At 35.2% G+C, this 19,041-nt stretch overlaps 1 protein-coding gene across 2 annotated transcripts in view; it reads right to left on the bottom strand.

Moving 5' to 3' along the window:
• Positions 1 to 19,041, bottom strand: part of BCKDHB (branched chain keto acid dehydrogenase E1 subunit beta) — a 107,434-nt gene that overhangs the window by 58,744 nt on the left and 29,649 nt on the right. For both annotated transcript variants that reach the window (XM_042816780.1, XM_042816770.1), the window contains exons 7-8: positions 16,548 to 16,645; positions 13,480 to 13,590 (exon numbers count right to left, since the gene is read on the bottom strand). In XM_042816780.1, the coding sequence (XP_042672714.1) occupies positions 13,480 to 13,590; positions 16,548 to 16,645 (209 nt within the window). The remainder of the gene's footprint in view (positions 1 to 13,479; positions 13,591 to 16,547; positions 16,646 to 19,041) is intronic.

The raw sequence follows: 19,041 nt of genomic DNA, 5'->3' as shown, positions 1-19,041 counted from the left end.
AATAACTGAAAGTTGAAATGATGTTTCTCATCCCAAGACTAAAGATATTTTTAAAAGGCTGTTCTAGGTATTCGAACTTCCTTAGATCCAGAGTTTGGCTGAAATAATGAAGCCAGTCCTGAGCCAGAGTTCTGTAGCTGCCATACCTTCACAAAACATCTTCGATGCAGAAAAACAAAACAGTACATTTCTAGCCAGCAATAAACATCTGTGAAGATGTCTTCCAAGTGTTGTGAAAAAAACAAAAAATAAACCAAAAAACAAAACAAAACAAAAAAATCACTGATATTCCTCAGACAGATCAGCAGCAGTGTCTTTCAAGTAATAAAAAAAGAATCACATAAGACCACAGCCTGTATACTAAGTCTGAAAGCTAGTGCATTTTACAATGTGAATAACCATTCTGGAAAGCTACGTTACAATTCTAAAAATGTAAAATCCCATGAGAAGCAGAAGCTCCAGCACCTGCCTCATCTTAATTCCTGAAATTAACCCAGTTCTGATTCACATAAATTCACACAACTCATCACAGGACAAACCAATCTGTTTCATGGCAGCTGCTGAACCCACTCACAGCTAGGAATCATTGGATTTAGCATCTGAATTACTAATATGGACTACATGGGAAGCATGAGGTAATAAAATGGAAAAATCTGAGCTAAGTAATCACTAAATAATATACAAAAAATGTTAAGTAGACCAAGATGGCAAGTAGATGTCTGAAAATTCACCTGCACTATCTTTGACCCCTTTCAAAAGTAATAATAGAGTCTAGTCTAATAGATGTGATTACTATTTGAAAGACACACTGTCTAAGAATGTTGTGCCAAATACCTTGCAAAACTGTTTTTAAAAATCGCTATTACTGTTGATAACATTCTTCTGAATATTTTTTTTTCCTGTATTACCTCCTCTTTAAATTTGTTTTTCTAAAGCAACAACACACTCCTTTTCCCTTTTTATTCTTGCAGTGTTCTTCTTTTTCCCCGTTATCTTTTCTGTTCATTGTGCCCTCTCAATCAAAGCTGTCTAAGCAACCCTCATTTCATCAGTCTCCTTTCTTTATCAGTCACAAACTCTGACCTAGTTCAACTAATGGAAAAATGAATAGTCATTTTCAAAGTATAGTTACATTCATTTTCAGCCTGTTAGCCAAGGAAATGATGGTTCTGTGAGCTGGTTTGATTTTCTTCTGTTTGTCAGTCTCCTGATAACCACACTGCAGCCAAATGCAAGTCTTAAAGACTAAGGATAAAGCCTTAAAGTTCCTGCAAGTTTGGTAAAATTCAGTCTGTCTGGGTAAATGAGATAAGTAGCCCTTCTAATTCAGTATACTAAAATAAAAGATGCTCTTAGTACTATTTTTCCCACAGCTCTTCCAACAACCAATAAGCATCAAATTGTTTTCAATGCTACTTTTTGTCCAGACAGCCATTTAGAAAGACAATCTACTGAGGTAAATGAGAAATATAGAATGTTGGAGGGTAGGAAATATGAAACATAACTCTATAAGAAAACAGTTTTCATTACTTACGCAATAATTCATTTTCATTCTGTTCTCCAAAGGAAAAAAGTAAATTCATTTTTATACTGTCATGGGATTGCATGGAAAGAGGAAAGATGTTAAGGCCAAATTCAAAGCCCATGAACTATCTCAGAATTCTCCGATTTTTTTTTTTCCAAGCCTCCATTTCATTGAACAATTCTAGAACATGTTTGTCTTTAATTAACATGTGATTATTGTTCAGTAATATGCTTGTAACTTTTTTATTCAAATTTCCATTAAAACAACATGAAATGCAAAACAATAGTTGACTTCTATTTGAAAACAACTCTGATGCTTTTATTACAATAGCTTTAGATTGGTCTTCTTGATGTGTCTTGCTAAATCCAGTAATTTGGATTTTATCTTTCTCTTCTAGAGGAGTGACTGCAGCCACAACACTTTCAATAAAGGTAAAACAACATCAGCAACTATGAAGTCTACCTATAGACCAAGCCAGTCATTATAAACACCTTGTCCTGATAAGCCTAAAATTCATGAAAGTGACAACAGGAAAAACAGCCTGTTACACATTTTTCCATTGTACAGATCACCATAGCATCAAAATGAGTCTGCAGCATGAACAAATTACAAAGCATTATTTTATAAATGAGCGTATAAATCCTCAAAGAGCCAACTCTTCAGTTTCTCTCAACAAAATTCAACACAATACACAGATATTAGCATTATTACTTAGAGCAAGAGCCCAGAAGGCCTGATGAAACCTTTACATGTTTACCAAACTAGAAGATAGCTGTCACCTTTGCAATGACAGAATAACTAATCAAAGCTTGTAAATTCACTTTGGCATTGAGAATATTGCCAAATAATGGAGTATTTGTTCCCTTGTTTCTTCTTACTACATATAGTTGACATATCTGAGACAGTGTTAATCTAAACGCTGAAGTGTGATAATCTCAGGCTAACTGTCACATCAAGAGTTTTCTCCCAACTCACTAAGGCAGCGTTTACATTATGTGGTAGATAAGGTTCAGACAAAAAAAACAAGAGATTGGCTTAGGAACCCATACAAGCACTAATGAGCTTTTACTGACTGAAGCTTTGATTTCCTGATGTAATGCTCTTGAATAATATACATGCCAAGACAGAAATCAATTCTGCATCACTGTAATCTGCAATGCCTGCAGAGAACTCCTCATACTCAACATCTGTCGGTGGAAGAACCAGAGAGAAAACATTAAGCACAAGATCCCTAGGAATACCGATGAGTTGTGTCAATGGAAGAAACAGAACTATCAAACTTGTCAACTGAACAAAACAATATAGACTGTTATGTCAGTTCATTGCTACGAACAGCGGCACACCATAATGCTCTCATTAAATTTCACCAAGACCCTTTTAGTTACATGCTTCCAAGCAAGCAGGATTCCTTCTTGGAGAGTAATAATTAGCAGCATTGTAGATGTTCTCTCCATATTCCTGCTCCAAATGCTTGCACTTCCTTACAGTTTCAATAAGCAAAGACTTTCTTAAAAATGGCACAAATGTTCCAAAATCCCAAATGAGCTTCACAGAATGGCAAAATGTTCCAAAATCCCAATGAGCTTCACAGAAGCTCATTTAACTTCTGCTCAATAACAACATCTTTGTTCTTTGAAGCTCTAATATTGCAGAAAGTTTTTGATATGCAAGCATATCACGAGTTTCTGTATTTCTCAGGTATAGTCTCTGTATACAATATCAATTTTAGATACAGCTGCTTAGCCTTTGTTGACACCTTTTTTTTTTCACAGAGGAATCAGTTAAGTAGACATTAAACAGCTAGCATGCAGCATCCAGAAAAAGAGGTTTGAGGCACTAAGTGGTTATACTGTAATGCCTTGAAAAAGTTTTAAAGATCTAAATCTTTAAAAGCTACTTAAAGCACAAGGATAGGAACTTGCATTTGCATTAATGGCACACAAAAAAAGGACAGATGAATAGATATTTTTATAAAAAAGTAAAACCACAGCACAATTAAATGACTTGCCAAATATACTTAGTGTGTAGCATAAGGACTTCTCACTAAGGCACTTGACTAATGCAAATCCATCCCCTCTCCTCTATATCCCTTCATTTCTAACAATTATAATTTATAAAAGCTTTGAGTCTCTCAACATACATGAATTAGATTGTTCAGAGTGTTTTCTTCATTTAAAGAATGCATATTGCGAAAGCTTCAACACTTCCCCACAACAGCAATTATCACACTTGGTGCTTTGTTGAGTAAATGGTTTGCTCAATCACGTTGCTTCTGGAATAAATTTAGGTAATGAAGTAAAGATGAAACTAATAAATACAGGAGGGAGAGGAAATGTGAGTCTTGCCTTCAACTTCTGCCTCACTGAAAAAAATATCTCTTGGTATTTTATTATAGTGCATTAAAAATACAAGTCAGTAAGCTACTTAGCACTGATGCTTTAAGGAAAGAAAAGATATATTTTTAAACAAGGAACAATGATCAAACAAACAAAAATACAGCACACAGATAAATTTATCTTATGTAAAAAGTAAATTTCAACATGAAAATAAGTCGGTGTCTGAAATGAAAAAGATTCCATGTATTATCATTGCAATTACTTTTCTGAGTTTAATTTCAGTTACCAAATAATTGCCCTGATAAAATCTCTAAATTTCAACATTTTAGTACTGTAAACAAATGTAATTAGGTAAAGCAAACAAGATCTTTAAAGTTCAACTACAAAAAAGCTTTATCAACCACAATGATCCATTTTAAATCTGGACTTCTATATCCCCTTCATATATATTAACAACTTCAATATATATTTTGATCTTTAAGGTTCCTTTCAACTCAAACCACTAAGACCTTTCAGCAGAAAGAACAGTTTACACTAGATGTATTACTCTGATGGATTTGTTTTCTTTTATAGAAAAACAAAACACTCTTAATGTCAACAAAACATTGAAGTAGGTAACTAGAAATTAATTGTTCTTAAAGACCAACGTTTGTCGCCAGCATATTGCAGACAATTCAACACTTACAAAAAGAAAGTTAAAAGTCAGGACTGCCCAACTGATTTCTTTATTTATTTACTAGACTTCTCAACTCTACCTCTATTTTCCCTGCAGGGAGGAGCAGACGAGAATCTCACCTTCTACATTTATTGTTATTTATTAAAGAGGAATCTTTTTAAAAAAAAAAGAATTAAAAAAAAATAATATCCCAAACTTTGGCTTTCAGTGCTAAAATAATGAACCAGTTTATTGGCAAGTGGGAAATAGAAAGTCACTTACTCTTTAAATTCAAAGTAACTTCAAATTTTCAGTAAAGCCATTTATAAGCCCTTTTTCTGTAAATCTTCCAAACACAGCACTATGGGGAACTTTAGAATATAGGTAACATGTCAGTAAGTGCACCACAAATGTTGGAGATAATAATACAGTATAGACTGGCACTCTGTGGTAATCTTTGACCACACGTAAAAAGAGTGGTTTTACAGTTTTGTCATTTGCAGACCATGTAACTTTTACTAAAAATAGCTGTTGCTTTTTTTTTTTTTTTTTTTTTTAGTTGGATGTAGAAATCATAATGCAAACAGCAAGAGCATTATTTATACTGTAATCAATTCATAATTATAACTTACTTATACTGTATTTATATTGGTTATAAATTGCCACTTACTGTTTTTCTCATCTGGAAAGTTTGATTAGCAGTCCCTGTAAACAATAACTTTTAAGGTAGGAGACATCAACCAAAGTATTGTTCTGACTCATGTCATGCTGCATTGCTGGTCTAAGTAATGTGACTATTATGTAGACAGTATATTGTTCCGACATTTGAGTACCTCACATATGGTTCAAGTGGAAAAAAATAGACTGAATCACAAAATCTGAAAATGACATTATTGCAAGTATTCTGTAATGCTGGCACTCTTTCCTCTTGATGAATTTAGGCCAAATTAATGAAATCCCTGCATATTGCCTGTTTTTAAGAAGCAATAAGGATTACTGTATAACAGGTGAGTTACAGACCAATGTGCTGTATAGCAATGACACCTATCAATGCTATGCTGTCACACAGGCAAAATATTTCAAAAGTAAAAAGGGAGCAAGTTGATTGGTGTATTGTTAAATGTGCTACTATATATGAAAATTCCAGTTAAATATTCTCCTTACTGTAGCTACTGAAATGTCCACTAAACCATTTAAATAGTGCAATTCTACATTTCTGAAACATACACTTCAGTTTACAGTTATTTAAATTTATGCTAGTAGAAACAGGTTTAAGTATCAAAAAGACTATGTTCCAAGCACAATGAGCTAGAAAAAAAAAAATCAGTCACAATTGTTTAAGAGAAGAAAAAAAGATTTCCAATGCCACCTTTTCCATTCATTAAATCACTGCATAAACACGTAGTGATTACAATTCACAAACTTCATTTTACAATATTTTTCATGACCAGCCAGTGACTTCTTTTGTTTGTTTTCATAAGTTCACAGGCATAGTGAAGGTAATTTCTGTTCCACACCATCATATTAAGTGAAATAATTCCTAACACCATATTTGAGGACAATGTAAGTTACATGCAATGAAAAGCAAATCACATCTACATAAAAGATACAAAAAATAACTTTTTAACATATTAAATTCTTACAGCGTGTCAGAGCCTTCCAGCCTTCCAAGGATCCATAACAAGACAATTTGATACAGTCAAGTACATAGAGCAACAATTGTTTTCTATCATCATGAGGAAGTTTGATAGTCAAACATTTGGGATTTGACGCATAAAGATTGATGCTTATGAGTTCTGCAAAGAAATAGTTAACTAAGCTCAAAAAAGTCACAAAAAACTCCAGGGCTTTTAGTAGTAACAAGGATTTTTAGTTCTTCTTGAAGGCATATGACAACAAGTGCATTAAATGAGCATTTTTACGGAGATCTGAACTGGTTTTTGTTTTTGTTTTTTCTACTACAGACATGGTAACTTCCATGAAATACACCTTAAGTTATGAGACCTGGAATTTTTTAATTGTACTGGTAGTAATTTCTTAGAAGAACAAGTTACCATAAAATATACTGAATTTATTTAGAAGAAATCTTTTGATTTTGGTGTGTGAAGTTGTGTAGCACACCAAAATTGAAAGCAGTCCAAAAATGCAGGCTCTTCAGCTCAAAACAAAGGCATAAGAGAAGGAAAAATGCTTCTCCAGCCCAACGTTATCAGCAGTGGAAACTAACAGCGTTATGACAAGTGTAATCAATACATCTCTCCAACCAGAGTTTAGCCTGTCATCCTACCAGCTAGAACTCTAAGAGCTTTAGTAAACCTTAACAGTTAACAATTATCTTAATATAAAATCAAAGATATTTTCATTTGGAAATATCTGCAGTCTATCTAGTACAATTATGATTAGTGCTGATTGCCTCCATAGAAAGCTAATCAATATTGACTGTCAAAAGAAAAATACTTACAGTAAACCAAATATAATGCATTATGCTATTACACAGTAATTCTGTAAAAAGCAGACTGAATCATCAAATTACCTTAAAAGTTCCAGAAGTATTGCAGAAATACTTTACCCCAGATAGTTTAGCTTTATGTTTAATAATGCACAAATAGTAAGAATCTGTAATATCCGAATCCTCAAAAAGTAGTTTAGAAAAAGCAGCTGGCTCAACTGAGTGATAATAACAAGATAAATAGCTGCAGACATTTAAAGGAAGGCAATACTGTAGAGAAGTAATAATTATCTCCATGGAAGAATGATTCATATATGATTACTATTGTGGAACTTAATCCCAACATCCATTAGAATTCAATCAGCACCTATAGAAAAAACACACACACACAGGAGCTATAAGATACCTTCTAACTACACACTAAGCATCATTACTCATTTACTTGCTAAGCCCCTTTAAATTTGAAGCTTGTAATACAGAACGTGGGCAAAAGTGAAAAGGTCTCACAAGCAATTCATGGACCACATTATCAACGCAATGTTCAATGTTAACAGTCACAACATGCCTCAATCCTTTTCTCTATTTCTTCAAGAGGGTTATGCGGTTTGTTTTTTTGTTTGTTTGTTTTTAAATAAGTTGATTCCTATTCTAGTACCATTTGTCAATACATATATGAAAGTTAGACATGAATTTTATATTGGAAGGGAGAAAAGAGTAGAGCTATACAAGTATCTCAACTTTGAGGCTCTTGCTTGAAACAGTAACTACAAGGTTTCCATTTTAAGCTTTCCTGAAATACAGAAGAGCAAAAGATGTGAATAATTCATTTATAAATGGCTCTATATATTCTCACTATTCAGAAATGACTCCTTGAAGGCCTGGTTCCAGAGTTCTTTTCTCAGCCAAACGATAGCCTAAAATGTGCTAAATGTGCTCTCAATCAAAGTACAAGTCAACCAAAAGAAACAAGTTTCTCATGGAAACAGTGACAAACTCAACTGTCATCACGTAAATAATACAATTTTAATCACACTTTATAGGCATGAGCATCCATTTAATAAGAAATCTGAGGAGCAACAAGTAAAATGGTAAAATACCAAGAATAGATGGCCAAGAAATACAAATTTGATCCCAGGATACCTGCATTATAATTATGCAGTTCAGTGCCTGGAGCATGTAGTTTAAATAAATAACTAAATAAATAAATCAGGCTTGCTGATCCTGATTTTCCTTTATTCACAATCCAGTTTGATGAAGTAAACATAAAGGGATGTGAAGAACAAGCTAGAGGACCAGCAGATCATTAAATCAGCTGGGCCAATAAGATAAAAAGAACTGGGAATCCACTGTTAGCAATTATTCAATCACTTTGATGACAGTGACTGACGAAAATACTACCTGAACAACAAGGTGAAAGCTTAAATGAATACTGTAGCAAGTCACTCCCATCAAATACTCCTGGTGGAAAGCATGCTCACAGTTTCCTCCAATCCACTCCATGGTGCTGGATTATCCACAAGCTCCCACTGCTGCTGCTTTCACTTTTGCTCGAATTTTTCTTTCCAGTGAGTACAGATGTCTTTTTTCAGACTGCTAAGCATTTATGTTGACCTGATGGGAGGTCTGCAAAAACTTTTCAATAAAATAGCGAAGCAACCCCAAGTGCCCAGAAGAACATAAAGCCCTTCTCTTTTCTGTAGAATACTGTCCTATGAAAATCAATTTCAAAGTTGCCATCCGTTGATAATGTCAATCCATAAACTAATTTTCTGCAAAGACAACATATTTTTTCTGCAAAATGCACAAAGTTGTATCGCTTTACACAAGCTCTCAACAACCACAGGTCTTTTAAACTGCAGTTCAGTCTACAGTGCCTTCATTACTAAGTCATAAAGGAATAACTCAGCATTTCCTCCCATTACGGTAGGAATGGTTCAGAGACCGTTAGGATATGACTAACTTGGAAATAAATGCAAATCTTCATTGCTATGCATAAGAAATGCTTGCCTTCTAAATAATACATAAGTACAAAAAAGTGCAGTCAAAAATTTGCACTTCAAAAGTGAAATTTACCGAACAATTCAGTTCTAATCTATTCAAAGTTCAAATAACATTCTCAGTTCAATACAGGGTGAATAAAATATAGAAACTCTTACAGTCCCTTAGGAGTATTTAACTCTGAGCTAGATTTCCTACTTCCAGTAACACAGGCATTCCAGTACCAAAAAAAAAACAACACTACCACCACAGAATTTTACCCCAAGTGTGACCAGTGAAGCACTGGGAGGTGTGCCATTGCCTCTTTAATCAATACCACACCATCCAACAGTTCCGAGACAAAAATCCACACAGTCTAATTTCTCTAAAGCTTCAAAGCAAATCTGTTAAGCATAATGAAGAAAAAAAAATGTCTGAAAGTACAGTTTCTGCAAGGAAGCAAAGTATCTTTAAACAGTTTTGTAGGTTGTAATGAAACAAATCTCATAGACATTTTATAGATATTTCATATACATTTTGTGTTTTGGTTTCTGGAACAGCACTCTTCATGGCAGATTGCTCTTCCAAAAATAATAAGGCAGCTGCTCAGTCAAGCAGTAGTAAAGCATTACCAATCTGTAGAGCAACCAGCCTCTTTGTTTTAGCTTCGCTGAGTCTGGAAGCCTACATGCCATGCAACAGCTGGGGAGGCAGCAGAGCAGAGTCAAGGCAGAGCTGTGGTTAGCAACAGCATGTGCTGAGAAGCACCCTGACTTCATGAGTTTGCATTTCCAGTTGAATGTATAAAGGGGAGAGATCACTGCTGACCCCAGCTCCTTCATACACAAGTTAAAGACACAAAAGTAGGACTCTGATGTTAAAATAAGCACAGGGAACACCCAGTACAGTACGAAAGAAAGCAAAAAGAATGTGATCACTCCTGCAAGGACAACATTAAAAGGAATAGATCCTTCTCGTCTTCATTTCAGAACACTATTCATTATTAAAAGGGTGCAAAGGCATACAAATTTATCTGGCAGATTCAACTAGTGACATTTCCACTGTGATTTGAATTTTCTGAGAAGCTAAGTCTGTGTTTATGCGATCATGTCATCCAAGCATGCTAGCTCAAACCTATTTCTAAACCAGAAAATAAAAGTGACACATTAAGAAATACCACTGTCATCAAAGGCAAGTGAAAAGTCAAAATCATTCAAAAAAAAAAAATAATAATAATAATAATAAAAAAGTTTATCTGGAACTAAATTCATAAAATTCAGAAAATATATCACTTCAGGAATTAGTTTTCTAAGCACATGAGAACTTAGAAGTGAAGTTTAGAAAAGGCATCACATCAGCCTTTCGTGGCACTGAACATCTCAAACAACAGAGCCACGGAAGTCATAACTTCAGCTGTTTGAAATTTGTTCAAAATGACAAATTCTGATTACACACAGACAACTATGGGACATATTGCATTTTATGCAGTTTGACTTTGTTTTACTTGTTTGCATTTCTGTGAAAAGCAATAGAGAAAGTATTTCCTGCATCTCTTTTAAGTTGCCAACATGTAAAAATCAATTATTTCTCTTGATCCAGAGAGAGAATGTTACTCCTCAAGAATGCTATGGAATCTTGGAACAAGCTACATCAGTTTTCAAGGGCTAGGAACTCTATCCATTGCCTTTATGTAAAAAAGCACCATCACTTCTCAAGAATCTTTCCCAAGTTAAACAGCAATGAAGCCTTATATAAAGAAATTGTATTTATACACATGCACATAGATTCTTTATCTTAGCAAGGAGATCATTTTAAACCAGCCAAAAACCTGAATCCCTTCTGTCAGCAGTAAGTATCATCTCTCAGATTAATAATGAAGGTAGGATTTATCCTTCCTGACTTCAAACTTCATCGAGGCCTCCTTGATTTTTTATTTTTTCTTAAACCCAAGACATTTCTACAGGAGACTATCTCACCCCACAATAGGCTGCTGAAATAGCTGAGATGAATGATTCTCAGGAGATATCTTTCTTGATTAACTCTATGAGCTACTGTCACTAGTTCAGATTTCAATACTCTCATCTCCTTCTCACGCAGATGACAAATGTTAACCTATTTCAAAATTAAAAATAATATCAGAACCTTGAAAATGCAAAGAAAATATCAGTAAAAATTTGGCTTAAATTCTTATTTATGTTTCCTTATACTTATCCATGTTGTATTTATGTTTCACTCAGGGCTATATGTTTATAAACATGCTCAGAGGAGCAGTGTAAAGTATAAACAGCAGTTCAACTTGGCTAAAAAGAGACCTCTGGTGGCAGTTGCAAAGTATAGCTACTCAAAGTTTCAAGAAATGGGTATTTTGGTAACAAAACTTTCAGTTTTTTATATAGAAAGTATACAAAGCTGTTATATTCCCAGTAAAAATATTGATACATTCCTGCTCATCTCCAAAGCAGTAACCACCTCAGTCCATCCATGCTCATTCCAATGCTACGGTTGTCGAATCAGTCTTAAAAATGCATCTATTTTCAGTTAAGTAAAGCATTTCATTCCTGCTTATTCCCTGAGACACACCATGAAGGCTCCTTAATTTTGTTTAAGAAAATTACATAGATTAGGAAAATCCAGTAAAATATTTCAATATAAAAACATAACATTTCTTGGATATGCACAAGAATAAAATAAACCTGCAGATTAAAATGTGTTAGACAAGCAAATGCATAACACTTATGCAAAATTCAGTTCCTTTATTATAGCCTAGTGACTTTGGCCCAGAGAAAACACTGGTCCCTTAGAAGTCTGTGCCAAAATTTTGGCTCATGATTAGTAATAAGAATATAGCCTACAAGAAGTTACATAAGCTTCCTGCCTTCTAGAAAGAGGCAGCAGAAAGGAGAATATGGAAATGTTAAGGGCTGTATGAACAAAATGCGAGTAGAAATATGTGCATAGGAACTGGAAGCAGCAGACCAGGGACTGAATTAACAACCTGTACTGAGAACAAAGTACACCACTCCTCATAATAAAACAGAGATGTGTTTTTACACCAAAACACAAAGTCTGATAAGCCCCCAGTACAGACTGCTCATCAGCAGAAGATTCTGCATGCCAGCACAGCAGAATGGCACCCAGGTAGCAGCTTATTACACACACCATCCTTTTCCTCAGCATCCACCATGAGAAAGATCATAAATAAATTTCAAACACATATATAATGTGAGAAAAAACAAAAACTATGATTTATAGAGGCTGACACAAGTGAGACACAAACAAAAGACAGGCGTGTAGCTACCAATTATTTGATTGTTGGTTGGACAGGAGCAAGACCAATTTTGTTATGAGGCCCCAAACAGGACTTAAGCAGTCCCATGAGCAGCTGAGGACTTAATCTAGCATCACCAAATTTTCTGCTGCTCTCTCATCCTTGGTGATGGCATCTCAGGAAGGGAATAACTGAAGTACAGCAAGTCCTGATCCTGGAAATGACCTTCAAAGCCACTGCCATTTACAACTGCTCTAAGGGGTTTCTCTTGGAATGAAGCAACAGCAAGCAGCTACAGCTATCATTTCTATCTTTCTGCTTTATGTTAGATATTACTGCACAGGGTACAATTGAAGTTTAAAACTTACAGCATTGCATAGTACCAAATACAAACTACTGATTATTTCCAGCTGAACAAGCAGACAAGACAGATAGAAAGAGATAATTTAACATTTCTCTCACTAGACAGGCCAGCTGCACACATACTAACATAAAAGCAATGCTGAAAACATTTACTATTAGACATTTGTTATAACACAGGAACTACCCAACCAACATGCACTATACCTCAAGAAAAAACTCACTTTAAATTCTTAACAGTAAACTTGTTAAAAAATCTAAAGCAACATTTGTCTGTTCCATCTTTTTTATTTATGCAACAATTACTTTAAAAGATCATTAGGATGGAAAACAAGCTGAAGATCTTCACAAAGTATCTATTTCTGAAACACAGCTTTGCAAACTGTTGTAGAACTATAGCTCTGTGCTTCCTGTGCACAACCAGATTTCTTTCCTGACTGCATTTCAGCGCAGATCCAATCCAATGAAACAGAACTTACTGCTCTTTCAGAGAGATGCTTTGATTTCACAGCATGACAGCTCAAGTTTTTTAAAAAGGGAAAAAACACTAAACATTTTGGTTTTGATTTATCCACAAGGGCTTCTAAAGGATTTAGTAGAAATAACTGAAATAGTGGTAGAAGTTTCTCTTCATATTGGTCATGACAACTCATTTCATTTTTTACACATAGAAAGCACATCCAAGTAATATAAAGTACATTGGAAACAAACACTGGAAACACTTCAACTGAAAATCAAACTTTTAAGAAGCAAGATATAACTCCATGTTTAAATACGCAACAATTTAGACCTTTAAAAAAAAAAACAAACCATAAAATACAAAGTCACTAATATTTAAATTGCTTTTACCAATAGGTTTTAGGATTCTTTTTTGTTTTTTCTTTTAATTCACATACATCACTGTCTTACCTTGCAAATAGTCTCTGTATCCCAGGGTAAGATGGTCCTCAGATCAATAACTTCACAGGACACTCCTAGCTTTTCCTGAGCCATCACTGCAACTTCTTTGATCACGTGTACCTGAAAAAGCAATGTATTATGACAAGTATTATTACAAGTAAACATTTCATTTCTGTTTAAAATGTTCTAAATTACACATACTAAATACATATAATGATTTAACGTTACCTGTTTTTTTTTTACCAGAAAATGTTTTATTTAGTAACTTCACCAGTATTTATTTCTCACTTCATTCTTCTAATTTACTCCTTACACTATTCTTTGCATTTCAGCATTACTTCAAGAAAGGAAAAACAAATTTCAGTGAAGGATCACTGAAAACAAAAACGCTACTTGCTAGAAAAGTATCATTCACTGAGCAGTATCAGGCCTCAATATTTTATTATTCCAGTCAGTTTGGGTTTTAGGATAAGATTTTTCTCAAGGCTGTATCAAAATCAAGACCCAAATATCAGTGATGCATTTTAATACAGAATTTCCTGACATGATGTTGTCAATAAATTCTGGTGTAGCCCTCATTGTCAGAGGGTTGGAATGTTTCATAATGCAGGTTTGGACTGAGGTATTTCCCTTGAGCAACTGCTAGGCACAGTTCAGGAGATGGAAGCCAAGGACCACCCCCAACAAGAAGTTTTGATGAGGTCACCTCGGTCAGGGAGACAACAGCATTTAATAATATGGACACGGTGAGATGGCGTTAACTACAGGGATCAAAGGGCTGTAGTCAGTGTTACACAGAGCAAAAATCTACACTGAAACAAGATGATTAAAGATTTAACATGAATCTGCATTATCTGAATAGCTAAACATCAGAGGACTGCTTAAAAGATAAATCACAATACAACTATTGTAACAGTAAAAAGAAATAACTTGCAGTATTTTTGTTTAAACTTCTAATGCATCAGCAGCTGCAATGGTTAGAGATTTCAGTGTAACACATGGGATGTTTTTGCCATTTCTATGATGCATAAGTGAAAATATTTGCCTAGTTCACAAGGCATAAGGATTAGTTAATGACCGTAAAACATTGAGTACAACTGGAGGGGAACTAAAAGCCATTACTGCCCCTCATTAGTATAACTCAGGAAAGCACATATCAGGTAACCTCACTAGGGCAGCAGCTGCCAAGCAACTATCTAGCATACAAAATGCACGAGAAGAAACCTCTTAGTATGTGTGACCACTCTCTGCCTATTGAAATGGATTTGCTGGCTCCACTGTACATGTAGCTATCAAGTTCCAAGTTAAGCACACGCTCACAACAAAAATTCACTTGCAGAATTCTGATACAAAACATACCGTATTTTCTGCTTACATGCTAAGTATGTACCTCGATCTCTACACAGAGATACACTCAACAGTTCTCGCATAAAGCAACACTGCACATCCTTCATGTGATGCACATGCCCAAAAATCCTGAAAGAGGGAGAAGTTCTATGTAACAGTCCCTCATTCTGTGTTACACAGCCACACCCATGGTTAAGTCAGATCCTAAATCCACATTAGGGCTGTACATCAAAACAGCTGCCTGTCTCAACACTCGGCTTACAGAATCACAGAATCACAGAATTGTAGGGGTTGGAAGGGACCTCCAGAGATCATCGAGTCCAACCCCCCTGCCAAAGCAGGTTCCCTACAGCAGGTCGCACAGGTAGGCATCCAGGCAGGTCTTGAACATCTCCAGAGAAGGAGACTCCACCACCTCCCTGGGCAGCCTGTTCCAGTGCTCCGTCACCTCACTGTAAAGAAGTTCTTGCACATGTTTCACATTTCACAAGCTCTAAAGCACAGTTCTTTGAAAAGATGTCATCCCAAGTCCACTCCATGCAACTGTAGGATGTTATTTCAATTGCTTTCGACAGCTTTACCAATAGCCAATACTTTAGTGATCTTTAAAGTATAACATCTTTATGGTTATTTATCATTTCAGTTTTGGGGAGCCTGATGAATATTGAGATTCCATCCAAATGGAGCAGGCAGGAAAAATGTGCACTCACTTTCAAAAGGGAATAAGGATAAAAGTCTAAATTGCTTTCTGCTGGAGAAATAAGCACAAGTAAAAATATCGAAGTAGTCTTTAATAACAAATAGTAGGAATAATCATAGCTATAAAGAAGTTTTCTTGTCCTCTGGCTGCTTGACCTATCACAGGAAAGCAAAGAGGATAACAGATTCCAAACAAAAAGCAAAAAATAACCAGCTCCACAGATCAACACTGTTGTGATGAAATTTACAACACTCCCTCCCTCTAACAGCTACCCAGATACATAATTAAGCCAGGAAAATTGCAGTTTACTAAATTACAGGTTAAAGGCAATTTAAAGATTTTTCTGGTAATTCCAGTCTAGACTAAAATTTGCTTTCTATCATTCTTCAACATGAATGTGTTTGGGTTCTTTGTATGGTTTTGCTCTTACTATTTCTTTTTTTAATATTTGAACATCTTAACTGGAGACAGGGGGAGCTGAATCATATTCTTGACCAGCTTTGAAAATAAACTATCAGAAACAAATATCTTTCTTTGTATTAATGGTTTTAAATTACCTAAATTTTCTGCATATTTCAATTCTCTGCATAAAGGCAACCCCAGACTGCACTATTTTTAAATTGTGCAGTAAAGATCTACACTTCTCTTTCAACATACTTTCAACTCTCCTTCCCACTGCCTTCCTCGAGAGTCACATCCCACTGCCACATTCTTAAAAGTGTAACTTTCACAACCATACATAAATCATCAACCTCCAGCAGAGGTTCCACACTTCTTCCACATTTTCAGTGTCAGCTTCAACAAAAAATGAGTGAAATCTTACACATTCAAAAGCAGGTTTCATATAAACAGAAATAAAGAGAATCATTCATTCAACTATGTACTGATGGAAATACAAAGTTACGTACATACATAAAAACAAACATACAAAGTTTATTGGATGGCACTTGAGACTGAGTACGAAGTTCAGCTCCTGGCCCTTAATCTGGGCTCTGATGGACAACAACAAGTTTCAAAGAATCTTACTGACCTGTGTGCCCCAAGCAACCAGGGTCACATCACTGCCTTGCCGCAGGACCTCAGCTTGAGACAGAGGAATGTTGTAGGGCTCCACAGGAACTTGCTCCACTGAAAAAATAAAAAACTAAACACTGAAAAATAAGCATTAGATTCTTTTCCTAGTAAGTACTATCCCATGAAAACATACACTAAACTTTTTTCTTAACAGTAATGCTATTTAAAGCAATAGACCAAATCACGTTAAGAATTATCCTTTATTTCAGAGGTTTTGCTACAATTAAAAATATTTTAATTATAATGTATTGAATGCATTCACTGTAATGTTTCATTTATCTTGTGTAGCATACAAAAAGGTACACAAATACACCATTGTAGCAGTAGATCCTGCTGCTCACCAAGTCAGTGATATTAACATTAGATTTAGAAATGGACTTTGCCTTAATGGTTTAAATGGTTTAAAATCTCAAGCAAAGACTGCAGTTGATTTGAGTAAACACCAACATAGCCTTGAAACCACACTTCAATATTCAACGCACTCTCCTGCTATCTACCAAGAATGACACTTCACAGTTTACCAGTGAAGTGGTACGAAAACAGCTTTCAGAATCTGCACAGAAACTGTCAAAGGAACTTCTGATGATAGCAGTTAAGTGACTCAAATATTCAATTCACCAAAAATACATTATCATTAAAGTAACTAGGGAAAAACAAACGAAAAACAAAAAACCCAATAGAATCATAGAATTGCTTAGGTTGGAAATGACCTTCAAGATCATCAAGTGCAACAGCAACCTAAACCATACTACCCTAAATCTAACAACCCTCCGCTAAATCATGTCCCTGAGCACCACATCTAAACAGTCTTTAAACACATCGATGGATGGTGACTCAACCACCTCCCTGGGGAAAAAAGCATTTTGCCTTCACTGTAACTCTGAAGATGGTTCCACTCAAATTAGTACCCAATTAACAATTTCTAGATGGAAACATCTTAGGAAAAATTAAGCATCTTCAGTTTTCTCTCATTCGTACAGCAGATCCGATGCAAGCAGTTCTTTCCTGACTTGTACGTTAGGAACATACCTATTTTTAATAAATCAAGTAGTGAATACCTGAATAGTTTTCTAAAATATACCTTTTTTTTTTTTTTTCCCAGACCAGAGATGGTATACAAACACCAAGTGCTACAGAATCTCATAAGGGCTGAGGTAGGAAGAAAGCTCCGGGGATCACTTAGTCCAAGCCCTGTGCTCACAGTCCTCTCTCACCACAAGTGTGTGGTTCAGGCTCAGTAGGGCTTCCAGCACCTCCACAACTTCTCTGGGCAATCTGTCCCAATCTGTTTGGCCACTCTCGCAGTAAAAATGTTTTTTCTTAGTTTTATGTCACATATATCTCAGTGTGAATAGGGGCAGCGTAGAAATAGATTCAATATATCCAAATGTAAGCTGAGGCAACTGACATGAATACAGTTTGGAAAACAGGTGGATGCACCAGCAGAAGACCTGGATAGCACACATGATACATAGAGCTCCTCTGTGTAATGGTTTCAGCCATTTAGAAAAATTAAATGCACCATACAATTACAAATTACAATCACCTAATTGCTTATTATGGCTAAACCATTCTTGATATTTAAAAGCTTGTCAAAAAAAAACTATAAGGGAAGTCTAGATTTGACAGGATTTTATTCAAATGCCTTTACAAATCTCCCTCCTCCACTAACAGTGATATAAAACAGCACATGAAATTATCCTGTGCATTTTCTTGCACAACAATTAACCAAACCAGGACAACAATGTTTATATGCAGAGCACTCCATTCATCTGTTACTGAATTTATAAATATTTTAAATCAAGTATTTCAAAACCAGATTTCAAGTAAAGCAATTAACAAAAAGTAGTAATCAGACAAAAAGGACCATCACAGTCTTAAAAGGCTGCACCATCTGTTGCTTTTTTTTTTTTTTAAAGAGCAGTCTGAAGCACAGAAAGAAAACATATGTTTTCTAATCTTACTGTCTTGTCTCTATAACAACCACTGATGCAAGTCGTATTTATTTCTACAGCACCAATGTCATATATGGTACAATGAAATGAAACTGAAAAGGTCAAAAAACAGAGTAGGTTCTCCACAAGATGTCTAAACCTGATAATGTCAAGGTGACTCATCTCCTTTGATTCATAATCATTATGTGCTCTCGACACTACACACACAGTCTGATAACCACTTATTTATAAATCAGAGCCTCCTTTTTCTTTTTCTTTTTTTTTTTTTTTAATTCAGATATTTTCTCAGCATCTCTGACATTTAGGGGAACATCACCATGGCACTTGTAATAATGTCATAACTTCATAAGTTAACCAGCAACAGAATTCTCTCTGCAGATGTGCATTTCTGTATTTAACTTTGGTCTTCTTCTCAGAAATGTTTGCATCTATTTGCTTCTAATTTTATAAAATGCACATGAATATACGTAAATACTTCTGCTCCCATTAAGAATA

The sequence above is a fragment of the Centrocercus urophasianus genome, unplaced genomic scaffold (assembly GCF_019232065.1).
Source record: "Centrocercus urophasianus isolate 14NV4802_14NV808 unplaced genomic scaffold, USGS_Curo_1.0 seq_10, whole genome shotgun sequence".
NCBI lineage: Eukaryota > Metazoa > Chordata > Aves > Galliformes > Phasianidae > Centrocercus > Centrocercus urophasianus.
The sequence above is the reverse complement of the archived record's forward strand: the minus strand, read 5'-3'. Positions and strand labels throughout refer to the sequence as shown.